We start from the raw sequence: 25815 nt of genomic DNA, 5'->3' as shown, positions 1-25815 counted from the left end.
GCCATTCTTTTCTTGAGCCTTGGTAGATGAACCTAGGTTTGGGTATGTGCCATTATCTAGTGTGGACACTGGCAAAACAAAAAAAGAGAAACAAAAACCTCCCTTTGTCTACTGCTGTAGCAGGCCTAAAGCAGAGCAATGATGCAGAGCAGTCAATGTTTGAGGATTTAATTTGATAACTGGCACTGCCCCACCCTGTGCTGCTTGGAACTGCTGGGGAATATTTGTTCAGGTTTTCTGCAGATCCTGGATTTCAGTCACTAAAGGCAAATGCCATGACCCAACTAGGGGAAGGGGATAAGGACCAATTCGTTCCTGGGAGACAGCTAAGTGTAAACCTGCTAAAAGTCAAACCAGCAGTCACTAATTAGGACTGTGAGTCCAGGGGCCAAAAGTGGTCCCAATTCCCAACAGGGACTTAGCAATCAAGACACTCACTGGGCCAGGAGTCCTGAAATGCAGGACAGGACATGCTCACAAAAGGAACTTTGCCGTACTGGAACACCTAGAAGGTGTGATTTCCATCTGTGACACCAAAGTCTCCCAAAGCATCTCTCCGTCCCTCCTCAACTCCTAATTTATTAACTTAGTATCCTTTGACATTACCGCTGGGTAGGGTGCAGTTTTGAAATCCCAGGTTAAAAGGTAGTGGCCCTTAATTCCTATCAACACTCCTATGAATGGACCCCAAGTAGAGGGAGCTGGTTTTCATTTATGCCTTGCTCTACACCATCTATTTGAGCTGGGGTATTCTCTTTCTTAGCTTTTGAAAATGTGCCTTAATGTTTAGGGGTCTCTCAAAAATTACCTCAACTTCTCAGCAGGAAGTTTGCAAAACTGACAAGCTCCTGGTTCAATCCTCTAAAAGCCTCATCCAAAAAGACAAGGCCAAGGAAATTTCAATGTCTTCTCCTTTCTTTCTAGTCTAGTAAAATTGCTCTACTGACATGCACCCATAAACCAAAGAGAACTTACCTTGCCTTCTCTCACCAGTCTTCCCAGTTTTCTTGCAGTCGGTAAGCAGTGTTGAGGAACCACCCAATGTGGGAGGCTCCAGGCCCTGCTGCCTTCTCTTAATAATGGCTGTGCAGACACTGGGTTTTATTTGCTTGGGTTTGCATTTTAACCGCATTTTCCTAGTCCTGGCCAATCACAGCCAACCTAGCCCTGGGCTTGACTTATTCAAACCAGAGGGAAAGCTTCATCTGTTCCTATTCAAAACAGCAAAAATAAGAGCAGACTTTTAAAGACTTCTTTTTAACTCCAGTCCCACTCCCTGATCTAATTGATTTTTTAAAAGTGCAGTCCATCAATAATGCAGGAAAGAGGGTGGGAGGATATGAAATTTGCCATCCTGTAGATATGAATGCATTACACTGATGACAGGAGGCAGGGCTGGGCCACCCGCTGAGCCCCTGGGGTGTCCAGGCTGGCAAGCGCCTCCCCCAGAAGCTTCTGGGCATTTCTCGGAGGTGAAGTCTGGGTGAAGGGCCTACAGTGTGTTATCAGGTCATCCTGGTTTGTCCCTTGGCAGTCCAATCAAAATCTGAGTGCTTACTAGGTGCCAGGAACCACTGTTGAGTTTCAGGACTCCTGCTCTGGGAAAACCAGTAAGGGGCACAGAAGGAAGACTCTACCTCCCTGAGTCCCTCCGGGGCTTCTGGTTCCTCACCAGAAGTCAATAGGACACCAAGCATATGCTTATTAAGCACCTGGAGGGAATGGGGTTGGTTCCACCCGGGGGCCAGGGAAGAGCTAATAGAGCCCGACTTCTGTGACCTCGGGCAGAATCCCTGTGCTGAGTCCATAGTTGGTCTCCCAGCCTGGGCACTCCAGCCTCGTAATGACAGAGGGGTTTTGAGGGAAGAAGGGGTGGGGGGTAAGTTCCGAATGAACGACAGCAGGGGCAGGAGACAGCACCATTCATGGATGGGTTTTTTAAACCCACTTTTATTCATTAATTGTAAGTAATACAAATATTTCAAAAATATAAACAGACATTTAATGGCATCCTACATTTCAAGTTTTTGAATACAACAAATTTATCAAATTATGGACTTGTAAGCAAGGTGGTCAGAACCCCAGAGCCCAGTCACAGTGGGAGGCAGACCTCCCTGACCCTCCAGATGGCGTCTTGAAGGGGGTTGGGCGGCATAACAGACAGGTCAAATCTGAGATGACTACAAGCAAAGAAGCTCAGGGCCCCAAAGACTAGAGTGCTCCAGGGGCATGCCCCACAGCATTCGGAGAATGCGGCAGGGGGCCAGACCTCTGCCTCCCCTCCCCGGCTTGAATGCAAGTATTCACTGGTGTTTTTTTTAAGACAAAACTAAAACCTCATTTTACAAAAAAGGCAACTGAGGGACAATAGTAACAAATAACCAAATGAAGACCTAAAGGGGAAAACAGGTTTACCTTCTGTAGACACTTGACCTGGCTGGGACATGGGGTGCAAGACAACCTTGGAGGGGGATGGGGAGTTGCCTTACTGAATGAGGCCTCCTCAGGAACAGGGTAGGGCTGCAAAACAGAACGGGACCCACTTCCCAGGGAATGACTGCCTTTAGACTTCCCATGCTGTTAGCACAGGGAAGCTTCAGGGGCCACTGTGAACAGAGGTGAATTTATACATTTATAAAATGGTCCAAATCTTTGCGAGGTGGGAGGGAATTAAACAGAAGGTCCCAGATTAACTGAAGGCAAGTTACCTCAAACTCTTTAGTGAGGGACCATGGGCCCGCAAAGGGTCCCCTCTACAATGTGCAGAGTGGAGACCCTTACCTGACCCTTCCACACTGGTCCTGTGTCCAAAGCTCCCCCTATGAGAGGGACACGAACATCAGGCTTTTGATTTAGAAGCCCAATCAGAGAGACACGCTGTGTCCCTGAAGAGGCACCTTAAAAGAACTGAACTTGGCAGGTGGGCAGATTCCTGGCATGGCTTGAACTGGGATTGGCCAGGCCTAGTGGCCTATTGTTTCCCAAAAACCAGCCTCAAACAGTAAGGGCTGGTAGGAAACCCTGAAACAGATCCTGGGGTGAACTGGCTCCTCCTTGCAATCTTGCCCTCCTCCCAAGTTAAGTCTGGCCTGATTCCTCTAAGGAGCAAGTTTTGCAATCATCTCTTGTCCCTAACACACTGAAACTGGAGACCAGAAATCACATAACGACTTCAGGCTGGCTCTGGTTCAAACGGATAGACCCTGCTTAGACTTATATTTGGCTGAGCTACCTCTCCAGGGAAGGAGGGGAGGGGGTGCGGCATTTCTGGTAAGGAACCGCAGGGGCGGGGCAGGCGTCTGGTGAGACAGGCCTGCGGAGCTGGGCTTCATGCAGAAGAAGCATCCCACCAGGTCATCCTGGGCCCTGGTCATGATCCCTCGGCTTAGACAAGCCTGACAGGAAAGTGGGTGGCACTGACTCTTCCTGGAGACCAGGTGACCCAAAGGAGGGCAGAAAAGGTCCTTGAATCTGGGTCAGCCTAGAGCCTCTTATTGCTTGTTTAGTCAGAAAAGCTTGGCTGGACCCCATGGCAGATCTGGCCAGATGTCTGACCCTTTGAGTGGGGCTTAGGAGAGGCCCCCCTGTGATACCAGGAAGGAGGCCTAGGCCAGGGGCTTGGAATCAGAAGCTCCTTCTTGTCTTCAGGAGATGTCGTTCCTGGCCAGCCCTGGAGCCCTCTTTCCCTACCTGCATGAAGCAGGATCCCACAGACACCAGGAAATGCTGCTGGGGAAAGGACCACACATGCCTTGGGGGCCCTACTCCACTCATGCGACACCAAAGCGAAAGGTAAGGCCTCACGAAGCCAGAGGAAGAAACTGGGCAGCCAGAAGCCCAAGCTGCTGCTCCGCTGCCTGGTCCTGGTGAGCTCCTCAGACTGGCCTAGTGTGTGGGAACCGGAAGGGACAATGGGGGCGGTCCTGAGTGGGCAGTGTTCTCGCACCTGAAGCAACTTACAAATGCTTGGTGACACCTGCCTCCAGGGAAAATGGGGGTGGGGGTGGGGTGATAGGAGCTCCCACCTGAAGGAGGGAGGGGAGGCCAAGGTTAAGGCAGTGATGCTGAGGTGGGGCTCCCCTTAGGGGGCCCCTTGTGCTCCCAATTACAGCAGCTCTTCCTCTTTTGTTTTCCATCCTGGGGAAACTTCCTTTTGGTGGCTTTCTTTTTTAAAAAAGCATTTCACTATTAAGAAACTTTGAAAGCAAAGAGACTTGCAAAGCACAGGTGAGTGAAGAGCTCACTCACACCTGTTACTGTTGGCAGGGCGCACGTGTGTTATGTTGGCAAACTAAACGCAGAGAACACTCAGCCCCTCCGCCCAGGAAACTCAAGCGTTCCTGAGGCTCTGGAGAGAAATAGCGCCAGCCAGCCAGCCAGCCAGCCAGGAGGGATGGAACACTCGGCACAGGCCAGGCCCTGGGGAAGACACGAGAAGAGAGAGCCCTGCCCAGGAAACAGGAGGGTGGGACGCTGAGCGCCCTTCCCGGACTTGGGAGCAAAGTCCTTGTGGCAGCACCAGCAGAGATTCCCTGAAGGGCAGACCGAGACAGCCCCAAGCTCAGCTGCCCTACAAGCCAAGGGGACACACACATTCATGCTTTGGGGACCCGTCCCCGCACCCCCGAGGCCTCCCACATTCACCTCAGGCCCAGGACTGCAGCTCTGTCAGAAACAAAACAGCTCAACACTGTATTTAGAAAGGGAATTTTAAAACAGAGTCAAAAGAACGGAAATCCATTATCTGTCCTCTTCCAGGGCAGGGAGAAGACCTCCTTCCCCACAGGTTCAAGACTATGGCTAGGCGGCGAGGAAGGCAGGCCTGGTGCCCAGGCCTTGGGGAGATGCAGACAGGACCCAAGTCAGGCACTCAGCTGGAGGCAAGGGAAGCTGTCGGGCCACAGGACTTGATGGCCACTGGGGCTACCAGTTCTGGAAACAAGCTTTCATCTTCCCAGAAATGTCGTTTCTCTGTCTGCAGCAGCTGGCAAGAGAAAGGCTTCAGAAAGACGCATGCCTGGGGCACCCGAAGGCAGCCCCTGACCCTACTCTCTCCTTGGCATAAACCTTACAACACTGAGGAAAGGCCATAGCTTTGGCAATGGAGCCTTCAACAGTCTTCATGCCTGGAGCTCGGTGGCTCTCAGGGTGAAGGGAGAGGAGACTCTTGATCCTTCAGTTTCTCTCCCAACCTGAAACGCTTATATCCTGGGGCCACAGTTCAAGGCAAGACACACACACACACACATTCTCTCTCTCTCTCTCTCACTCACATCTCAGGAACCCAACTCAGGGAGTAGGGAGTTCTGGGTATCACTGGTCTGATATTTGCCCACTTGGCATCTAACCTGTCCTAACGCTCTTTCCAGTCACGTCTATTTCCAGGCCTCATTTGGTGAGATGCTCTAGCTTCCACTCTGTCAAGCTGATCATAAAGGCACAGTGTAGGAAAGCCCCCTACTGGGATGGCCGTGGCTTGGCAGCAGGGAAGGCTAAGGGGCCCGCAGCTGCCCCAGGCTGGTGTAGACATCCTCAGCTCCGCTCAGCTCCTCAAAGATTGGGATCAGGTTAAGCAACTCAGTGTCCGCCATGTCGTCAAACCAAGACTGCACAGGCACCTGGGGAGGGAGAGGGCGGCCTAAGTCTCCCTGCCCCGGATCCCCCTGGAGCTTGGCCCATTCACCTGGGCTGGTGTGCTCCTCCAGTAAACCCCACAGCTCACCACCCTCCCTCTCCTCCCCGCTACTTCCCAGGACAGGGACTCTGCCAAGCCCTGCTGTGTGGGTGTGTCTGGACCACTCACTGCATTCTCTGGGTGGAAGATGTAGGAAGCAGGCGAGTTGTCCAGAATGAGGGTTTTCCTCAGGTCCCTTCCCAGGCGGCTGAGGTCCTTGACGTAGCAGCCCTGGTGGAACACACAGGACTCACGAAACAGGCGGGCCCGGAACACCCCACACCGGTCCAGCAGATCCGTCACAGGGTCAGCATACTGGGAGGAGAGAGGAGGCTTTTTGTGTGGATGCGGTCCTGGTTGCCCCGTGGCCTCCTGCAGACCCGCAAGGAGCTGCCACCCCTGCTCCCGGGCCTTTGCCCCCCTCCTGCCCCCAATACCTTGGCCAGGCTGGCAGTGAAGAGAACACATTCAAAGAGCTCCCCCATCCGTCTCAGGAACTCGTCCACGTATGGCCTCTTGAGCACGTATACCTGAGGAGAAGAGCAGATTGCTGGAGGTGACCCTGTGCGGGGGAAGCTGCGCCGCGTCAGGCCCCATCACCACCTGCACAAGGAGGAGACTGGCTCAGTCCACATTCCCACAGACCCGCCTCTGGGCCATCTGGCCAGCAGCCTTCTGCCCCACCGACCGGGGCACCAGCATCACCTCCTCACCAAGCTCCTGCTGGCTCGGTGGTCCCAACCTTGACCCAGCTCAAAAACAAACAAAAACACCTCAGGTCCCAGGAGCCATCTCTTTCCAGCGGCGAACCATCAGCTGCCTCCAGAAACAAGTAATCAAGAATAGGCCTCACGGATGGAAACAGCCTATCCTGGATTACTTGAATCCAGCCACAGCCTCGGCAGGAGTTTCTATCCTTGGTTCTGGCAGGACAGTAAGTCCAGGTCCCCATCAGGCAAGGTTGCAGATCTTTCCTAAAACCTCAAGCTCTCCCTTGCAGGGCTTCTCTGAAAGGCACCAGGGGAAAAGTGGCCTGTTCCCCTCCCATGACCACAGATCCAACACCCCGAAGCATCTTGCCCTAGTGACTCCCACCCATTTTGTGCTTGCTCCTGCCAGCCACCCCACCCCTCGTGTTACCTTTCATCATCTTGCACATCATGGCCAGAAAGCTTCCCTGGGTGCGTGTCCCTCCTGTGTCTGCTGTGTGCCTGCCCCCATCCAGGTGTGCTCCTCTCATCCAGCCTATGTAGGTGCTCCTAGAACCATCCCTTCAAAGTTCTTTTTACCCACGTCTCTCCCTGCTCAAGAGCATGTGCCTCTATGACTCTTCCTCCTGGAGGTGTCCTGGACTGGCCATCACTCACCAGACCCCTCCCAGCTCTGCAGCAGGAACCCTGGGCTCCAGGTAGCCACAATTGGGCCTCCTCTCACCTGCCGTTTCTTTACCCTTTAACAGGTCCTCTCTTCTTCCTGGTTACTCATCAAGCTTGGCATCCTCTCACCATTCTGCTGAAAACCCAACTTCTGCACGTAGACACCCCACTACCACCCCCACCCCCCAATCATTTAAATCTCATCCCTCTTCCATTATTCACGTCTCTCCTTGTTAGCCAGGAGTTCACTGTGTTTATTTGTCTCTCTGAAGATATGCCTTTGTCTTCTCTGTGAGTTTTATACACCTCTATATACTCAAGTGTATTGCTCAGTTGTGTCCGACTCTTTGCAACCCCATGGACTTGCAGCCCACCAGGCTCTTCTATCCACAGGGATTCTCCAGCCAAGAATACTGGGGTGGGTTGCTGTTCCCTTCTCCAGAGGATCTTCCCAACCCATGGGTTGAACCCGGGTCTCCTGCACTGTGGGCTGATTCTTTCCCATCTGAGCCACCAGGGAAGCCCCCAAGCAGACTGTAAAGGGCTGCCACGCAGAATCTGGCGCTAGGCCTGGCGGAGCACCTCAGCTGGGAGGAGGGCCTTGGGACGAAGAGAACTTTTAATGGACATAGGAGAGCGATGACCATCCATGGGAGCCTCAAGCCCCATTTCCCTACAAGTAACTCTTCTGTTTGACTATCAACACCACCGATCCTTAACCCTGGACTGAGCCAGTTATACAGAGCCAGAGTCTGCTCTTACTTAGAATCAAGTGTTTTTAGATAGATGTGTACTGAGCATTTATTGTGACAGAATCCCGTGAAGGGACCCAAGGGGAGGGAGCTGCATAGAGAGATACAGAGGAGGAGATGCCTGAGCTGGGAAGGAAGAAAATTCACCAGCTAGATGGAATGGGTGGGCAGGGGAGGAAAGGAAACAGCCAGTACTGGCTTCCTTGCCTGTAACAGGCAGACACACCAACTCTTCAGATCAGAGAAAATGTAATAAAGCATTAACAGTGCTGGTCACATTCAGTAGGGGCAGGGCAGGTAAGTAAATGATAGCTATTACTGTTATTAAATAATACTTGTTTTTTAAAAAGTTTGGCTGCAAAGAGAATAAAAATGGCACCTTGAGGCGACTGGGGGGCTGAATTTTTTAAGATGAGAAAGCCTTGAGTGTGCAAGGTACCAATAAAGATGGAGAGACTGAAGTTACAGGAAAGGATCAACTGATGGAACACAGCCCTGAGATACAGAGGACCCCGGGGCCCTGGGCCTGGCAGTACTTACCTGGTGAGTGGTCCCTTCGATCTCTACAGGCACTATGAAGTCAGCGTTGTTGATGGGCTGAAAGGCAGAGGAGTTAATGAGTCAGCTCATGAGAAGAGACAAGAAGCCCAGCCACACCCCAGTCCTGGCCAAGGCCTGTCCCCTGGGAGGAGGAGGGAGGGTCAGACCTCAGAGGCTCTAAGAAGCTCCTGCCGCCCCACTAAGTGGCTCTCACCCCAGTACAGGCTGCAATATCCCTTCTGGTTTTCTCTACCTACTACCACCTGCAAATTCTACCTGAACTGAGAGTCTCTGGGCCTGATAAAACAGACAGGGACAGGGCCCAAGGCTGACTCATGGCCCATAGCCTTCTTTTGGGCCTGTCCTATACAGAGCCCTGGTGGCTCCTATGCCACAAGGGGCAGATGCAGCCTGTTGGCAGTGACGAGAGAGAGGAGGAGCTCCTGCTCAACATTCTCTGGAGTGGTCTCCAGGTATCTGCGATGCCAGTCTGGCCAAATCCCAGAGGCCGGCCCTCCTGTCTCTATTCACTCTTCCAGCATCACCTTTAGGCCAATTCACGGCACCTGAGTCAGGTTCCCAGGACAGCCTGAGACGGGTGAGGAAGGGCTCCACAGGTCACGTTACCTTAAAGGAGCTATGCACAAGGGTCTCATCCAAGTCAATGACCACGCAGATTCTTCCCTGATCTTCCTCTGTCACCTCTGGGAGCAAGCAGGTCCCTGGAATCTAAAACCAGAGCCAAGGTGCTGTATCTGCCACCAAGATTAATTTCCCTCAACAGAACTCTGGGAAGAGCTAGGCCCGTTGAGGAGATGGAAGATGCCCCCCACTTCAGCCCGAGAGAGGTGACACCAGAAGACCAAGAGGAGAAAGAGTAGAGACCGACTCCCTGCTCCAGCCTCCCCGGGGACCGTGAAGTGATCCAGATACTAGAGATGGAGGCCAGCACTGGTGGTCAGCTCCACAGGCTGGAGGCCAGCTGCCCCCTCCACGATCCAAGGCCTTGCACATAGTGGGCCTTCAGCAAATGTCTGGGACAAACAGCTTCCCAGGTGGGGAGCTCGCCAGCACGCTACAAGGACTTAGGACATTGCCACAGGAGGTTAGCAGGGCTCACTGGGTCTCGGGGCTTCTGAGTAGACGCCCTGCAGAGTCACATACCTGATAAAACTGGTACTGGAGGCACTGGAGCAGATCCGACTACGGGAGAAAAGGAGGCAGTCAGTGCCAGCCACTAGTGCCTTTCCTGGCCGTCTGAAGCCCACTCAGCCCTGCGGGGGAATCTTCTCCCCGAGATCCCAGCCCCCTGAAGCCCCCTGACATAACAGAAGTGACTTTCCTTCAGAGCTGGGCAGGAAAGGGGCCGAAGTCTCCCTTCCGCACTAGGCCTGATGAAGGATGGAGAAGGCAGTGTCCCTGAGCTCGGCTACCATTGCCTCTCAGAGGAACAGGGAACTGACACAGCTGACGCCAACTGCACAGAGCAAGAATCCAAATCAAGACCCCTTACTACAGAGGCTTAGCCTCTTGCTTAGTCCAGAAACCAGCCTTTTCTTTGAGAACCTGTCTTTTTCCTATGTTCTCCGTGGGGGCACAGATGGCGGGTGTGTGTGTGCACGCGCTGAGCCCCTACAAAACACAAGTAAGCCGATGTGAACCCACACTGTAGTCCTAAAATGTGAAGGGAGATAGAGTGCAGAGAGATCAGAAGTGTTTTTCCTGCCTTTGGCTAATAATAAAAATGTTATGGTTGTAGCAAGTAAGTGATCTTAATGGAAACCCTGAAGAAAAATGAAAGTCCTAGCACTTAGAGAAACAATGCTGGCGTTTTACTGCATTTCCTTCTAGCTTGCTTTAGCAGTCTTTCCCCCTCATGATACATACTTTTGCTTTCTGTTTTTTGACTTAATGTTGCAACTCAACACTTCCACATTGTTGTGAACAGTTAATACTGTCACCTTGTTCTTCATTTAACCATTTCCCTGTTTCGGACAGTGAAGTTCATGTCTATAGCCTGGCTTTGAAAGAGAGGAAGGACAGCGAAAACTTGGTGGTTCAGAAAGAAATACCAATGGCCTAGGGGGAAAGAATAATTTCTATCCCCACCTCTGAGATGCCAGATGTATCTTCTGGTAATTATGGGAATCAAAGACACCCTATATATTTCCAAATGTCTCTAACAGGTACAGGTCAGAGTGCTGCAAGGAGTTATCAAGAAATGTGACAGAATTTCAATTCCTTGGTTCCCTAAAAGTTCCCTGAAAGATAACTTGGAGGTTATCTTTGCTTATAAAAACAACAGTCACAGGACTTACAGCCAGAAAGATTTTAGTTCAAACCTTGATACTATCATTTACTAACCAATTAACTCTTCAGGGGCTAACATATACCCTCTGGGTTTCAGTTTTCATGTCTGTGAGCTGAAATCCTTGAGTCTCTTTGCAAGGCTGCTATGGGTCATATGAGACAACACATGCAAAGTGTGTTGGACAGTTCCAGGAACTTGGAAGGATCTGGATTACAGGGGCCCTCAGAAACCACAAGGACATCCAGGCGGCCCACACCACAGATGGGAGTCAACAGGAAGAAGATGGCCCACGGTGGGAAGGACAGAGGAAGGGCCTCCTCTGGGCCAGAGATCTTCTGATGCAGGCAAGGCTGGCTTGCCCTCCTGCTATGGTTACAGTGACCCTTACTCGCCCATGGCAGTCTCATCCTTGCTGGCATCACACCACCTTGGATCCAGCTACCTTAGCAATGGTGTTGGGTTCCTCCTTGTAGGGGGAGAGCTCAGTGGAGGAGGTTGACTGGCCAACATGCTGGGCACGAAAACAGCAGAAAAGGGCCTTGAAGATGTTACGGCCACGTGGCTTCTTAGGAGAGGACTTGGACACCAGGCCTAGAAAGGAGGGAATGACAGAGGCGTTAGCTATAGGACATCCACGGATGCCCACTTCCCACGCTGTATTCCCTCTAGTCTGTAAGCTCCACTGGGGCACATGGCACGGGCCAGGTGAACAACCAACTACAGTCAACAGTGAAATGTACATGTTTATTCCAACATCTCTGTAAAGTAGAAACAGGAATCCCCAGTCCCTGGTTTGGGAAATGAGCTGCATAAAACTTGCTCTTAATTGCACAGTGCGGGGAGGGGCACTGAAAAATGGGCCAGGTACAGAATCCACTTTGGCAACAGCACACTAAGGGAACCCTCAAGATGAATTCACAAAACCAAAAATCCTCCCTACCACCAGTTTCCAGAAGACTACCAATTCTATAGAAGGGAATGAGCTAGACCCCTTCAAGTTAGCAGAGCTCCTGTCCTGTCCTGGATCAGCTTCTTTCAATGCCCAATCAGTTGGCAGCACTAAGCCCAGACTAGAAAGCAGAACAGCTTCAGTCTCAAGAAGAACCTACGTGCTTTGTTCACATGCCTGTGTCCTTCCCACATTCCAGCCACTTCCCTTACCACTCCCTCTCCTCCAAGACCACAAGAAGGTCACTCTCTTGGGATACACGCATCCAGCGCTGGGTTCTGGGTTGATGTCCCTGCTTCTAGGCTGTAACTGCTAAGTCCTGCCTTGACAATTTGGGCTTTGGAAATACAAAGCCATCTTAATCAGAGGCTTGGTAAACCAGCCCCAGAAAGGTCAAGCTGATACAAAAAGCTATAGGTATTACAGGATCAACCAGAATCAGACTTTGGAAAATCTTTCTCAAGTTCCTTTTTAGATGAACTGTTCCAGCAACTGTGGAGCCAGAGTAGGAAGCCAGGCTGTGTACTGTGGCCAGGAGGTGGCACTGCACCACTGCTCCAGAACGGTCCTTGGCCACAGGCCTGCTCTCCTGGGTCCAGGGCAGGAGATGGCCGTGGAATGAAAGCCACCCCACTCCACTTTAAGGCTTAAGGCAAACTCCAATGCAGGAAAATAAGCACCGGAAATACCTCCATCTCTGGCGAGGGTAGGGGACAAACAGAATGCAGCACTGAGGACAACCTTCCATGTGCTGTTGGGTTTAAGAAGGGAAAGGGGAGGCAAGGTGGTACCCAAACCGCCATCCCAGCAAGGCCAAGCTCCCTCGGCTCAGTCCTCAGAGGGTGTGCTGCACCTGCTTAGAGGCTGCTCCTATAGAAGGGATGGAGAGACATTTAACACCCAGTTCCTGGGCTGCCTGAGCCCCCGGAGAGGAGGGAAAACCAAACTCTGTCCCTGGGACCAAGGATGAGGAAATGGCTGCTGACCATCAGTCAGGTGGCAGTCAGCACCGCCCCGGAACAACTGACTCAGCTCTGGCTCAACAGAGAGGCTGAGGTCGGGCACCAGTCAGTCCAGTCTAGCCCTCTCCCCTCCCTGGATCAGGCAGATCCCCTGACACTGGTATGACCACTTATAACCTTTCAGAACATGTTCAGGCTTCCCAGAGATGAGCCTAAAAACCTGGATATCACTCTTGAGCTCCTGGCCCTGGTGGAAAAAGCAGGATTTCCAGAGACTGGGGATCCTGGTCTGAAGGAAGAAGCTGCATTGGAGACCTTGCCCAAGGCTCCTGTGTCCAGGAGACAAACCTGTGAGCAGAGACCAGTACTTAAAGGCCACAAGGTAAGAGGTTCCTCGGACTTTTTCCTACTCTGAATAATCTATGCAGAAATCAGAGGACAGTTTCTCCACCTGTCTATACGGCCCACGTTCAATACCAAGCCCAGAGACTCAAACAGACGCTGACACAAAGCTCTAAGACCAAAGCTGAACCTCGCTTTTCCTCTGGCTTATGGTTTCTTCACACAGAACCACAATCAGAGGCTTAACCTGGGCACCAAGCCTTTCTTAAAAGGCCACACAGCCCAAGCCCTTTCTGAAGAGAGGCCGTCAAGAATGCACTCAGGATCTTAGTGACAGACGCTGTGAAGGCTGAGTAATCCTGGGAGGCAGCGGGGGTGAAAGGGGCAGCTGGCTGGGGCCACGGAGAGGCCTCACTGGTTCCCACTGTGGGAGGCCCAGCAGGCAGGAGCGCTTCAGCCTCAGAAGGAGCTTGTGAGGAGGGGCTGGGGGCGCCTCAGCTTGGTTCGGACTCTGCAGGGGATGAGGGTCTCCTCAAAAACACAATGTGACCAGGCAGCCCCTGGGCCTCAGAGACCACGAATGCCTTGACCCCAAGGGCAGGCACTCGGAGCAGAGCACAGAGCCTTGGAGCCTCGGGAGGGGACCCCAGACCCATGACAGCAAGGTCAGCGCCCCAGACGCCCCTCACCACCCCTCCACCTCTGGGGCCCCACTTCCCTCAATCCTTCTCCAGGCTGTCCATCCTCCTTACCTTTACAAACAAGCCACTGAGAATCCAGCAGGGCCTCTTTCGCCTCCCCCTAACATGGCTGCCTCCCGATAGGGCCTGCAATGGCCTCCAGCTTCTAAGTAGCTGGTGCTCAGCAACTCTGGCTGAGTGAGTGACTCTGGGGCCTCCAGGGCCTTGGTCAGCTCGTCAGAGCCAGGACCTGTGGAAGCCTTCTGTGCAACTGGCCCACAAGAGTTAGAAACAAGCTCCCTTATGAGGAGAGGTGGGTAGACTGAGGAGCTGAGCACCTGAGACAAGCCACTCGGTCCTTCTGGGCCTCAGTCATGTTTACTGAGCACCAATGATGTGTCAGGCCCACGATAAGATACCTGACACTATTATTTCATTTAATCCTCACTACAAACCCATCTATAGGCCTTAATCCCCTGTTTTATAGAAGGTTAACTGAAGCACAGAGGCTAAGCAACCTGCTTGAGGTTACACAGGGAGCAGGACAGCAGAGCAAGGGTGTGAACCCAGATCCGCCTGAATCCAGAGTCAGGGCTCTTAGCTACTCTGTCGGGTCCCCAACAGCTCGGGCTTCGTGAGCATTTATTCCTGCAACAAGTGGGAAGCAGTGCGGCACTCTCAAGGTCTCCTTTAGAGTGTTTGCTCTTTTCCTCTTTAGGCTGGACTGGTCAAGGGTCAGTTTGGGTTTTGGCCCCCTTCTTTGCTGCCCTTGTGGGCAGTCCCTGAAAGGGGTTCGGGGTAAAACAGTACAAGGCTTTGGGATTCCATTCCAAAGCTCCCTTCACCCCCCACCCCAGCCTAGCACATACTCTGACTGGCAGACAGCTCTGGGAGATCAAGAGGACAATGGGGGCGGGGAGAAGCTGGAGCCAGGACCTCTGGTCAGAGATCCTCTGTGTTGAGTGGGTTAAAGGGTGAGGGGAAACACCCAGGGTGGGATCTGAGCCTTGTGTCAAAGAGCCTGTCACAGGACTCCTTTCAACCAGCCAGGGACTGCAACCGCTCCCCAGGAGAGGTGCCCTGGCACCAGCGGGTGTACAGGCCGGGGGTGTGGGGGGGGCGGGGGGCGGGGCGCGGATCTCACAGCACACAAGTTTCGCCAGTGAGGGAGGGCAGGACTCCAGTGGGTACCACAGAGCTCCATTACTGATGTGTGCCTGCGTCCCCCGTTCCGAACCTCTGGTCTGAGGCTGAACGTCAGAAAGGACCAGCACTGACCTAATGGGGGGACCTCTGGCTTAAGAATAAAGTGTGCAGGTTGCTGAGAAAAGGGAGGCCAGGACACTCCTTCAACTCACTGCTGCAAGGCTTCCTACTGAGGCAGGATGTGAAGGGAAACGGCGACGGGGAGGCACTGCCCAACCCCGCCGCCCCAGGACCACCAGGGCTGGGGTGCAGGCCCTGCCAGTTACCAACTCAGCCACACCGCTTCTTTGAGCCTTAGCTTCCTTATCTATTAACTTCGATAACAAGACCACTCCTGACTGCGAGGACAGATAAAACTTACAAAGCACAGTAGCGCACCATGCGGAATAAACCTAAATCCATGCTGGTTTTAACACGTTATCTAAGGGGAAAACGACTGCACCTTGGCAACCCCATGGGCCCTCCCACCCCAGCACGTGGTTGAAGCTCTAGAACAGAAAGCAAGAAAGGTGTCAGAGGAACTCTGATCCTGAGCAGGCTTCAAAAAGTCAAAATCACCCCGTACCTTCTCCCCAGTTCACTACAAAAGTTGTTTTCCAGTTGCAAATTCCCTCGCTGGCATCAGCAAGTTAACAGGAAAGCAGGTGAAGCCATTCCACTTGAGACAAAGAATGGCCTCACCCCTTGTGTCCACCATGTCTGCCCCAGAGACGCACCAGGTGGGGATGCTATTTGCCTCTGCCTCGTAAGAAGCTAGTGCACAAACATGCGTGTGTGTATACACACACACACACACACACACATATACACACAGATGGAGAAGGGCTTTGCCAGGACAACACTATTTTTAACCTCCTTCTGAAGGTCAGGCTCAGATATCGCCGTTGCCAACAACACAGCTTCGTGTCCCAGCAAAGGAACTCCTCACATACCCGCCTGGGATTCGGCAGAAGGCAAGCTTTCGGGCTGTCGGGTTTTAACAAGCCCATTCATGCAGAAGGATGCTTTCTTGGTTCACCCCTCAAAAGTACTTCTCTCGCCACCATCTCTCATCCCCCCACAGCAAAGGATGCCGCCTGGCTATGACTATAAAATGGCCTCTCAGAGGGGCCTCCCTCCCCTCAGCGTTTGGAGGAAGGAGCATGTGTGGAGCGTTTCCGGCCTTTCCTGGCCAGCTGCCTGGGACCTGAGGCCAAGACGCATCTGATTGGGGCTCCCCGTGGAGCGGAGTCCTCCCGGGTCCCCAGCACGGGGCATCCGTGCCTTGGCCGAGGAGAGGCCTGGAAGCGCCAGGTGGACGGAAGGGCTCTTGGACCATCAGGCGAGCCGGCAGGGGAGCCAGGTGAGAGGTGCCTCGACATCCCCCACACAGGAAAAGCTGGAAACGCGGGCGGGCACAGCCAGCTCCGTGCCCACTGCGGACACTGCTCTCTTCAGGCGGCAAGGCAGGCGGGGCCCCTCCCCGCTCAGCGCCAGGTCCCTCGTTCCAAAGAGCAGCGGAGAAGCTGACGGTTTGGACTTTCAGAGAGTTGTAGCCATGCTGTCTGGCTTGCGCCAGCGTGTTCTGTAGGAGCGCCATCCCTGCGGCCAGCAGCAGGGCTGTCCTGCCTACACAGACGCCTTCATTAGCTCTTGCCAGGGCAGAAGGGCTCCCTGCCTCTCTCTCTCCTCTAAGGAAGGAGGGCTTCTTTCAGTCCTGGGTCCTTCAGGCCACCGTGGGGTGGGAGCAGGGTACCCGGTCACCGGCAACCTCGTCTGCTTTTCCCCGGGCCCCTTTGGCAGTCTTGTCACTGATCACAACATGGGGCCACAACTTCAGGGCCCTTCCCTCAAGGGCGACTCAGTCCTGGAAGCAAGGGATTCCTGGCAACTTCTGAAACAAGACCAAGATAACTGGGTCAATTTCAGAGTCAGCCTTTACAAGAGTAATTGGCAAAACACCCTTCCAGGCAGCTCTAACATACTTTAGAAACAGGCTGGGGTTCCCAGGAGAAACAACAGGCCCTGGAGTATAGCATCTCCTCACAGGTGCATCAAGGGCAGGCCCAGACAGCCCATACCAGGGTGCTCTGGGTGGATGTCAGGAAGTGACCGGATGGCCCACCACAGCAGCAGGGACAGACACGAGATGCCACCCAGGAGAACCCACAGGCTGGCCCCTGCCCCTCTTCCACTGTGTGCAGCATCTGCTAGGCCAGAGGGGGTACTGAAAGCCATCCCCTCCCACCTTGAGCCCTCCTCTTCCCCTAAGGAGGTGCTAAGCAAACCCCAGTGGGAGGTTAGGGGCTAAAAGAAACCTCCCAGCAGGACACTAATATCCTCTTAGCGGCTGTTTCCACCCCTGTCTCAGCGCTCTGCCTGATTTCTGGTTTGGTGAAGACCTGAAGAACTTAGTGTCTCCTCTCTCCAGCTATGGAGCCTGTTCTAGGTGACACATGCATGAGAGTGAGATGGAAAAAGATCGAAGGCCCAAGATACAGCAAGGGACTCGACCATCTCTCCTCTGACCAGTGGACAATAGGGTGGTGACACAGGTGTCACAGACTTGGGCTTCAATTCCGGCTTTGCTGCACACAAGGTGTGTGGCCTCAGGGCCCAGTTTCTCCCTCTGTAAAAGGGGAAGACTAATGTTACCCAGTTCACAGAGCTGTGCGGATTACAAGTGGGTCTGGGTGTGTCCTGAGCCTAGTAAAACACTCAAGTTCAGCTGCTTGTCTTCAGCACAAAGCACTTTCATACCCTTATCTCAGTCTCAATCTCATACCCTTATCTCAGTCTCAATCTCAAACGGCCACATTGAAAGAGACCACAGAGGTTTCTTACCATTCCAGAGGTCACATAGAGGTCATGGCAGGGCCAATCTTAGGAAACGGCATTTTCCAAGACTCCACAAAAACCAAGCATACACACACACACACACACTCTCTCTCTCTCTAGTTGAGGGTGGCCAACCATTTCCTTCCTTCCTTCCTCTCGTGGCTGGCCCCTGCAAACGAACTGGAAAGAGTCTGCCAGGGAGTCTGTCCCACCTACAGGGTCACTCACCCGCTCCCCCAACAGCCCAGCTGCACGTGGGACCAACCCACCAGTCTTGTTATGTCCACTGACAGCGCTAAGCTGGACATCAGGAAACCTGGCGCCTGCCCCACCTCAGCCACTCAAACAGCCTTGTGGGCCTGCCTAAGGCACAACCACCCTGGGTTGTCTGCTTGAAGGCCAATCAGGAAAGGGCCAGACTGCATGGTCCCTTACAAGGTGGCTTCAGGTCACCTGAAGCTTGAGCAGGTACCTTGAGAGGTGGCCTGCACAATGCCAAGAAGAGGCTGTGTGGGTCAGGGTTAGGCTTGACTCAGTCAGTCCTAGCTGCCCCAAATTGGCTATGTTCCCATGGACAGGGTGGTTGGTTTCTCGGCAGAGGATTTCCTTACCTGTCCAGACAGGATCATTCCTACCTCACAAGGTCACTGTGGGGCTTAAGTAAGATACTAGATATAAAAGGCTGGGGCAGTTCCTGCCCCACAGTAAGTGCTCTCTATCATCTGTGATCATTACTGGTGAGGGAGGACCATGACTCTGTCCATTTACACTCAGAAAACTTTCAGACCCCCCTTTAGGAGCCACAGGGTGGTTAACAGCAAAACTGGATCCCTCCAGGGACTCTTCATGCTCAAGGCTAAACAGGCAGTTGGGCCACTGCTGCGCTCACCTGGCTTTCCTCCAGGGACACCTGTCAGACTCACAGGGAGCACTTGCAACACACGTATGCCCGGCCCACCTGCTCATGCTCTGATTCTGTAGGACCCAGGTGGAGGTTGTATTTTTAGTAAGTGTCACAGGAGAGTCTGATGTGTGTCACTGGCTAAGAGCCAATGTCTAAAGGCTGCCAGTGGTCCTTGACTAACCCTTCCAGGACTGGAGGGTGATTCAGTTAGAGAACCCAAGGCCCCTTTCCCTACCACATCCCACTGCCGCAGTGTCTCTGCAGGCTTCAGGGGGCTTGCACCCCAGAGCCTCATCTTCCTTTCTAGGAGTACTTGCTCTATTCTATCACAGAGTCAAAAGACCCAAGCCTGCTGTCTCTTACTATAGGCCCCTGTTCCTGAGAAGGAGGCCCGACCCCCTCGGTGGACCCAGGAGACACTTCTGAACATCTGTGGTACACACTCTGAGCCTTCTCATGAATCTGCTTGGCTCTCATTGGGTTTGGGGCCCCGTTTGTTCCCTGAGATCTATGTGGGTGGGAAAGAGAAATTCTACAGAACGCCAAAGAGATGAAAAGAGGTACTGAATAAAAAGGGAGTAAGAGCAAAGTCTGATTTGGGATGGGGGTAGGGTAGGAGAGGACGAGGATCACCTGGGAAAGAAAAGGAGCTGTCAGCAGGTCTGCTGAGAGATCAGGTTTAAGGCTAACCCCTAGAATAGCTGAGGAATAAAACAGAACATGCCTGTAACTCCTGCCCAGGAGGCCATGTGCTTGCTGGAGTACCCATTCTGCCGTAACAGACCTGGTTCAGACACACTAAGACCTGAAGGGCTGGGCACTTGGCCAGACAAAGGTACTCTGTTCTGCTTGGCCTCTGGTACAGAGAGGCTTCCAGTGCTAAATCATATTCTCCACTTTGATTTCTACTAGTTCATTCCTAAAACGTGCATGATAATAAACTCATCTGCATCTCAGTTGGGAACTGTTCCTCCTCTACAGAAGAGGGAGGGGAGTCCAGACAGGGCCACATCCAATCCCATGTCCCCAGGACAAGTGAGTTAAAGCCATGCTTCCTGAGCTGGCCAGACGGAGACAGGGTGAGAAGCACTTTAAGGCTGTCTGTGCTTTCTCAAGGTTCACTCCAAAAACACAGAAACAAAGACACAGCTTTGGAACATCTATTTCTCTTCAAACCCCAGTTTCTTTTTCTCTCCTTGTTACCAGAATTTCCTAAAAAAAAATACATATATACATATGTGTGTGTGTGTGTGTGTGTATGAATCTCACCGGGTTCTTTAACTCTTAGCGAATGCAGACAGTAAGAACATAGCATACAGTTCTCTCAAGTCTTCACTGTACCCACTTCTGAGGGACTGAGCAACTGTTCAGAAGATTTAGACTTCAGGGACTCTACATAGGAGCTGTGTGGCTGCCTGGCCTCCTCCCACCCCAGATGCCTGGGCTCTAGAAAGAGAGCAAAAGGCCCAAGGCACAATCTACTTGCATAAAATCCCATCCAGTGTCACAGGGGCAGAGAGGGGGTCTGTGCAGCAAGGCTATGATCCTCCCAGAAGGCTTAAGCTCCCACATTAGTGTTCCCTCTGACCCTCAGCCACCTGTCTTTAACAATAAAACCCATATGATTATTTTGGTGCTTGTATTGTGTCCTTCAGGGAATGGAGGAACACTGGAGCGGCAGTCTAGCTGTCTAAAAGAGAAGGATGTTAACATTTTTCAATCATCTTCTAAGTACCAGGGATTACATATATGTAGAGACCAATACTTCCATTTTACAGAAAAGTCACTAAGTCGCTAAGAACGGGGAAGTGATTTGTCAAGTCTCACTGTAAACAGGGAAAGCAGGGATCTGCACCCAGGCCAGAAGCAACCAATTCTGCTCCCCAGCAATTCTCCCGAACACTTTAACTGCTGCCCCTGCCTTCCACCCTCCCCTTCCCAATCCCCTCTCCATTCCAAGAGACAAGATAAGAATATAAGACAATAGCTCAACTTACCCAAAAGCTAGGAGGAAGAAAAGTTGAGAAGGGGAAGGGACATATACTTACATATAAATACATACTGTTTTCTCTTGCTAAGTAATGAACACATGTATTAACTCTTCAGAGAAAGGTTGGGTGCATCAACTTACTTCTATTTATCATTTTAACAAAGTCTGTGATCATAAGGGATTTGGAAGGTTCCACTGAGAGGATGAAAAGGGACCTCTCTTCTATTCAGCTGAAGACCCCTATAGTTGAGAGGGAGGAGACAGGAGTCAGGGACACGACCACCTCTGCCATCTCTGGAGGGGTTTTCACAGCAATCCCCGAGTCCAGCTCCACCACAAACTGTCCAAGTCAGACTCAGCAGCAGAACTACAAACTCCCAGCCCAGGATGGCGGGCATTTACAATCATTGTTGCTGAGTTAGCAGGGCTCCCTTGGGCTGCTTTGGCAGGGAACAAACACAAGTGTCAGTCACCACCCAGGCCCCCACCCCACTCCAAGGTGGGGCAACAACTCCAAAGGAGACACAGGAGTGAGGCTCGGTGGCCACAAAGAGGCCAAGGCTGAAGCTGGGCCAGGATGGGAGAGGAACCCGTGGGGTGGGAGAAGCCAGCTGTAAACACACACCCTGGACGCTCACCCAGCCAGCTGAGGAAGAAAGCCAAACTTTTCAAGTTAAGGGCCTAGCTACAACTACAGTGAAAGGTGTCTGAGCTTTTACGTGAACGAATAAGACAGAATTTCTCCCTTTAGGGAGGAAGCAAGAGTTAGAAAAACCTGCCTCAATCCTAACTCTTAGGGATGGTCAGTTACCAGAACCTGCTGCTAAGACATGTGAGAAGACAATTCAAAGCATCACCATCAACTGTCTGAAAAGAAGGGGCGTTAGGTCCCACAAAACAAAACAGAAGCAGTCCCAGCTCCCATAGAAGGGTTGTCGGACACTCAAGCTCTGGAAGAGGTTGCCCCACCCTCGCATTTCACCCCAGGAGGTTATAAGCTAACCTATGCCCTTGGCTTCTCCCCATCTAACCTCGAAGCCCAAGGCACAGTCTCGCAGCAATGGGGAGACATCCTCAATGGCTGCCATAAATGGTGCTTTTCTAACCAAAGTGATACTAACTTTCCTTTTTCACTTTTGATACTCCACACAGCCCTAGCCTTGCTGGACCAGGGATACTAACTTTCCTTTTTCACTTTTGATATGCCACACAGCCCTATCCTTGCTGTACCAGCGAGCCATTTCACCCATCTGTCTGGGGAGATGGTCCAATTTGGGTCCTTTCATCATCAATGCTTTCAGCAACTTTGTTCTACTTCCCCTACTGTAATTACTTTTGAATCATCAACACCCAGCCAGCCTTAAAGCTCTGAGAGCAGAATGCTAAAGAAGAAGAGGAAAAAAACCATCCAGCCAACAACTTCACTAAAAAACCACCCAAGCTAGGAGCCGTTAGTATTTTTCTAGAAATTTACTGATTAATAAACTGGGTCTGTACTCCTTCCCCATTTTTCCAAAGGGAGGCAGAAGCGTAGAGATAGGACCCTGGAGAGGAGAGAGGGCCAAACTCTTAAAGAGAGAGAAAACATCTGCTCCCCACCCCCACTTTTTTTTTTTTTTTGTAAGATGCAGGATTTGTTTTTGTCAAGGATGAAGGAATCAGAAAGTTGGCTTGCTGGCTGCCGTTTGCCCAAGCAGTTCAGGAAGAAATCATGTCTTCTCTGGAATGCAGTCAAATTACAGGGGAGAGAGACCCCCAAGCTGCTGGCTTGAGGATTCAGATTCCTCCAGGGATAAGTTTGAAGGATAAACCACACACACAAAAATGAAAATTGTAACTCTAAAAATTCAACCAACATCAGCAACTAAAGACTGTCAAGAAGACAGCTGCTTGCTCTCTGCTGCTCTCTATTCTCTTCCCCACCACTTGCCCTGGTGGATAAAACTCCCAGCTTTTACTGGTAAGCTGTCTCTTCAGCAGTCCAGCCTTCTCCCACTCTTGGTGTGGTCCTCTCCCTGGGAGGGCACCCTCCTGAGCCCCTACAGGAGGGGAGGACCAGAGTGGGTTCAGGGCAATTCTTCCCCTTCTCATCAACACTGCCCCCTCTGGAATCCTCCATCCACACGTTTCTTCATTTTAGGCTAGCACTTGGGAGTCTTTCTCAGATGAGGGTGGGAAGAGAGCAGGAAGAGTCAGGAGTGAAGTTATAAAAACAGAAAGCCTCCCCTCTTCAGCCTCAGCACAGCTGAGCAGCCAGGGGAGGGGTGAAGCTGCAGCCTGGTTAGTGATGTGGCCAGGAGAGCAGGGAGTCAGGGGCTTTGGGATCTGAGTAGGCAAGGCTTATTTAAATAGGGCCAGCAGATGCAGGAAGCACGCACTACTTCCCGCCCCCCAGCATTCCACCAAGGGAATTAGGGAATGGTGAAACCACCGGCCCAGCTTTTTCGCCTCTAGGCAAGTTGGGGGTGCTCCTTGGGACCAGGAACCCCCGAAATAAGTGATCTGCTGACTAATGTTGCCTAACAGGGAGCTGTGGGGCTACACCGAGGCCCCAGGGCTGGCCCCTCACAAGGCACTGGGCCTTTTTTGCCCTGTTCTGGGGGATCGAGGGATGAGCAGGGACGCTCCGAATTTGGTCCCAAGAGCGTGAGCTCCCCAGCCTCCCCAGGCCAGGTGGCCCGAGTCTGGGAAGTTCTCCAGATAAAAAAAAAAAGAAAAAAGGACTAGTCTTTATTCCCCGCGGAAATTCTGTCCGCTCTTCCACACACATTCCTCAAGGCCTGATGAGGAACGTGGGGGAGGGGGAAAGAGTTTCGGGGCCTTCTCCAGGACCAAACTCAAAGATCCCACCCTCGGACCCCCACCTTCCCCGTCCCTAGGAATGGCCTCGGCCCAATCACGCTCCAGCCCCCAAACCGACACCCAGAGAGGGCCCGAGACCCACCTCGTATCTCCCCGCGACCCGCAGGAAGACGGGGGCCGCTAGCCGCTGCCCACCGAGAACTCGCACTTTTTCGCAGCGCGATTCAGAAACACGCCGGGTCTGATGCCATCCGGCGAATTATGTAACCAGGGACACCGTTCTCGAGCTAAACAAACGCGGCTCTGTGTGTGTGGCTGCGGCCCGGGGGAAGCGCACCGGGGCAGGGAGGGGCTCCGGTCGGGCCTTGGGGTCGCGCTTGTTTGCTCAGCGAAAGCGGCAGGAGGCCGCCCGGGGAGAGCCCCGCGAGCCGAGGTCCCTGGCCCAGCAAAGGGCCGCGGGCGGACCAGGTCCGGTCAGCCAGGGCTCAGCCCCTCCCCCACCGCGGCCGCCCCCGCCTCCGGGCGGTGAACTTGGTCCCAAGTCCCGCCGGACGCCGTCACCGCCCGCTGCCTGAGCAACCCCGAGCTTTGGCGGGGGTGAGGGGCTGGGGGGTGGGGCTGGGAAGTGCTGGACTCCAGTCCCGGCTCCATTCTAGCCCGAGGTCGGCCGGGACCCCCTCTTTTTCCTCCCCTCCCCAGTCCTTGTAGTCCTGGGGCAGCCGCACGCTCCGGTGCGGGAAAAGTGACGACCCCACCCCCTAACTCTGGAGAGGATAGACGCGAGTAGACTCGCGCTTCGAGCGCTCACCCCTTAGTCCCTCTGCCCGGAGAGGGGGTGCAGGAAGGGGTGACAGCTGCGCGGATGACGCCCCTCCCCCTAGGGCGCAGGGAGCCCGGGCCCCGGCGCAGCCCTGTGCCGGGTGTGAGTGCGCACCAGGACGCAGGGGCGGATGGAGTAGGGGATCCGGTCGGAATCGCCCACTCTGAGCCCCGGGAGGTCAGGGGCCGAGACTCGGGTTCGGAGCTGTGCTAGCCCCCTCCCCGCCTGGGGGCGACGCAAAGTTTTGGGAAGTTGCTGCCCCTACCTTGCTTGGTGAGCACCAGGGCGTCTTCCCTCCGCGCCTGGGTGATGATGGAGCCGTGTTCCATCTAACAATCCCGCGGGCCCGGGCTGGCTGGGCGGGAGGACGCGCGGGCGCACAGGCTGGGCTGGGCTGGGCTGGGGGGCCTGGGCGGGGGCCCGCTCCGGCTCAGGCTCCGGTTCCCGAGACTCCGACTCCCACTGCTGTTCACATCCCGGCTCTTGTTCCCTCCCTGGGCCGGGAAGGGAGGCGGCCTGTATGGAGAGCGGGCGAGCCGGGTAACGGCTCTCCCGGGTGCCCCCAGCCCCGATCCCCCGGCGGCAGCTCCGGGCTCCTCAGTTTGGGTCCAACATGGAGAATCCGGAGCGAAAACAAGAGGAGGAAATGGGACACGGGGCGGTTTCCAGGCTCCCCCCTCCCCTCCGTACTCCAGATAAACAACCCGCGGCTGCAGCGCCCACCCCCGCGCGCCTCCAGGCTCGGGACCCGGCCTCTCTACAGCCTGCAGGCGCTTCCCGCTTCGGGGCACAGTCCTAGGCCCCGGGCCCCTCCACCTGTGAGCCGCCGGGGCTGCGGAACATCCGGAGCTTTGCAGTTTTGTTACGGAAAAAGCGAATCCCCGAGGGGGGTGGGGTGGCGGGCGGGCTGGCTGGCGGGGGAGACTTGAAACCGCTCCGGCATTCCGATTGGCCCTCTCCGAGAAAAGGGGCGGGGCCCCTCCTTACTATGCGGTGCGGGGACCCAACAACATTCCAGTCGTTAAGGCCACGCCCCGGGCCACTCCCCCTTCGTCGGGCTGCGGCCTCCCAGTCTCCTCGGCCACACCCCCTTCCCAACTACTTAAAAGGACACTCCAAAGCTCACGTTTCCCTCCTCTGTACCGGGGTGTTCTTGGCTGGGTATCTCTACCCGCTTACGGTGGAATGGTTGCGCCCTTCGGGTAGCCAAACAAGCCTCCAAGCATAAGTCAGGTCGAACCAGGATGAGAGAGAGGCTTCGGGCAGTTGTTTTACTTCCTGCTTGGCGCTCGAATTGTGGCCCCTTCGTTTCACGTAAGAGTACAACCATCGAAACCAGAAAGGGATACGTGTGGTGTGCGTGGTGTGTGAGTAGGCCGAGGACTTTAAGAATATCAGAGCTGGAACTGACCTCGGGATGGTCTGACTCTCACACAACAAATGAGACCTAAGGAGCCAGCTTTGCTCAAAGCCTTTCACTTACTCCCATTTAAGGCTTCTTCCCTTCTCCCCCTCCTCTCAATCCACCCCTGGGCGCTTCGCTCCCCCTCCCCCAGAGTACCAGTCTCAGTTTAGATGGATAGAAGTCTCTAAGCTTAAAGTATCAGCTCTGTGGACCCTTACTGCCCTCCCTCCGTGGTTTTAGGGCCCAGGCACTCTCCTGCTGGCTGTGACTCCTGGACTCAAGATA

At 53.5% G+C, this 25815-nt stretch overlaps 1 protein-coding gene across 3 annotated transcripts; it reads right to left on the bottom strand.

The window, feature by feature from the left end:
• Positions 1 to 1958: 1958 nt before the first annotated feature.
• CTDSP2 (CTD small phosphatase 2) lies at positions 1959 to 24934 on the bottom strand. Of its 3 annotated transcripts, none has more exons than XM_068970213.1 (8): positions 24391 to 24934; positions 11096 to 11244; positions 9507 to 9545; positions 8970 to 9071; positions 8343 to 8399; positions 6112 to 6204; positions 5804 to 5989; positions 1959 to 5618 (listed from the first exon to the last, which is right to left on the bottom strand). In XM_068970213.1, exons 1-8 carry the CDS (start codon positions 24452 to 24454, stop codon positions 5493 to 5495), a joined length of 816 nt encoding a protein of 271 aa, XP_068826314.1. In that variant the 5' UTR covers positions 24455 to 24934; the 3' UTR covers positions 1959 to 5492. The 3 variants fall into 3 exon arrangements, with proteins under 3 accessions (XP_068826314.1, XP_068826315.1, XP_068826316.1); XM_068970214.1 differs by having other exon boundaries at positions 5804 to 5905; XM_068970215.1 differs by lacking the exon at positions 8970 to 9071.
• Between the last annotated feature and the right edge of the window lie 881 nt (positions 24935 to 25815).

This window comes from Capricornis sumatraensis, chromosome 4, assembly GCF_032405125.1.
Source record: "Capricornis sumatraensis isolate serow.1 chromosome 4, serow.2, whole genome shotgun sequence".
NCBI classification, from domain to species: Eukaryota; Metazoa; Chordata; class Mammalia; order Artiodactyla; family Bovidae; genus Capricornis; species Capricornis sumatraensis.
This window is presented reverse-complemented; position numbering and strand designations above follow the sequence as displayed.

Coding starts and splice junctions, on each gene's coding strand:
- CTDSP2 (XM_068970213.1), bottom strand. CDS start 24,454: ATGGAACACGGCTCCATCATCACCCAGGCGCGGAGGGAAGACGCCCTG. Junction 11,245..24,390: donor CCTGGTGCTCACCAAGCAAG/GTAGGGGCAGCA, acceptor CCTCCTTTCTAG/GCCTGGTGTCCAAGTCCTCT. Junction 5,619..5,803: donor TCTTCCACCCAGAGAATGCA/GTGAGTGGTCCA, acceptor CTCCCTCCCCAG/GTGCCTGTGCAGTCTTGGTT.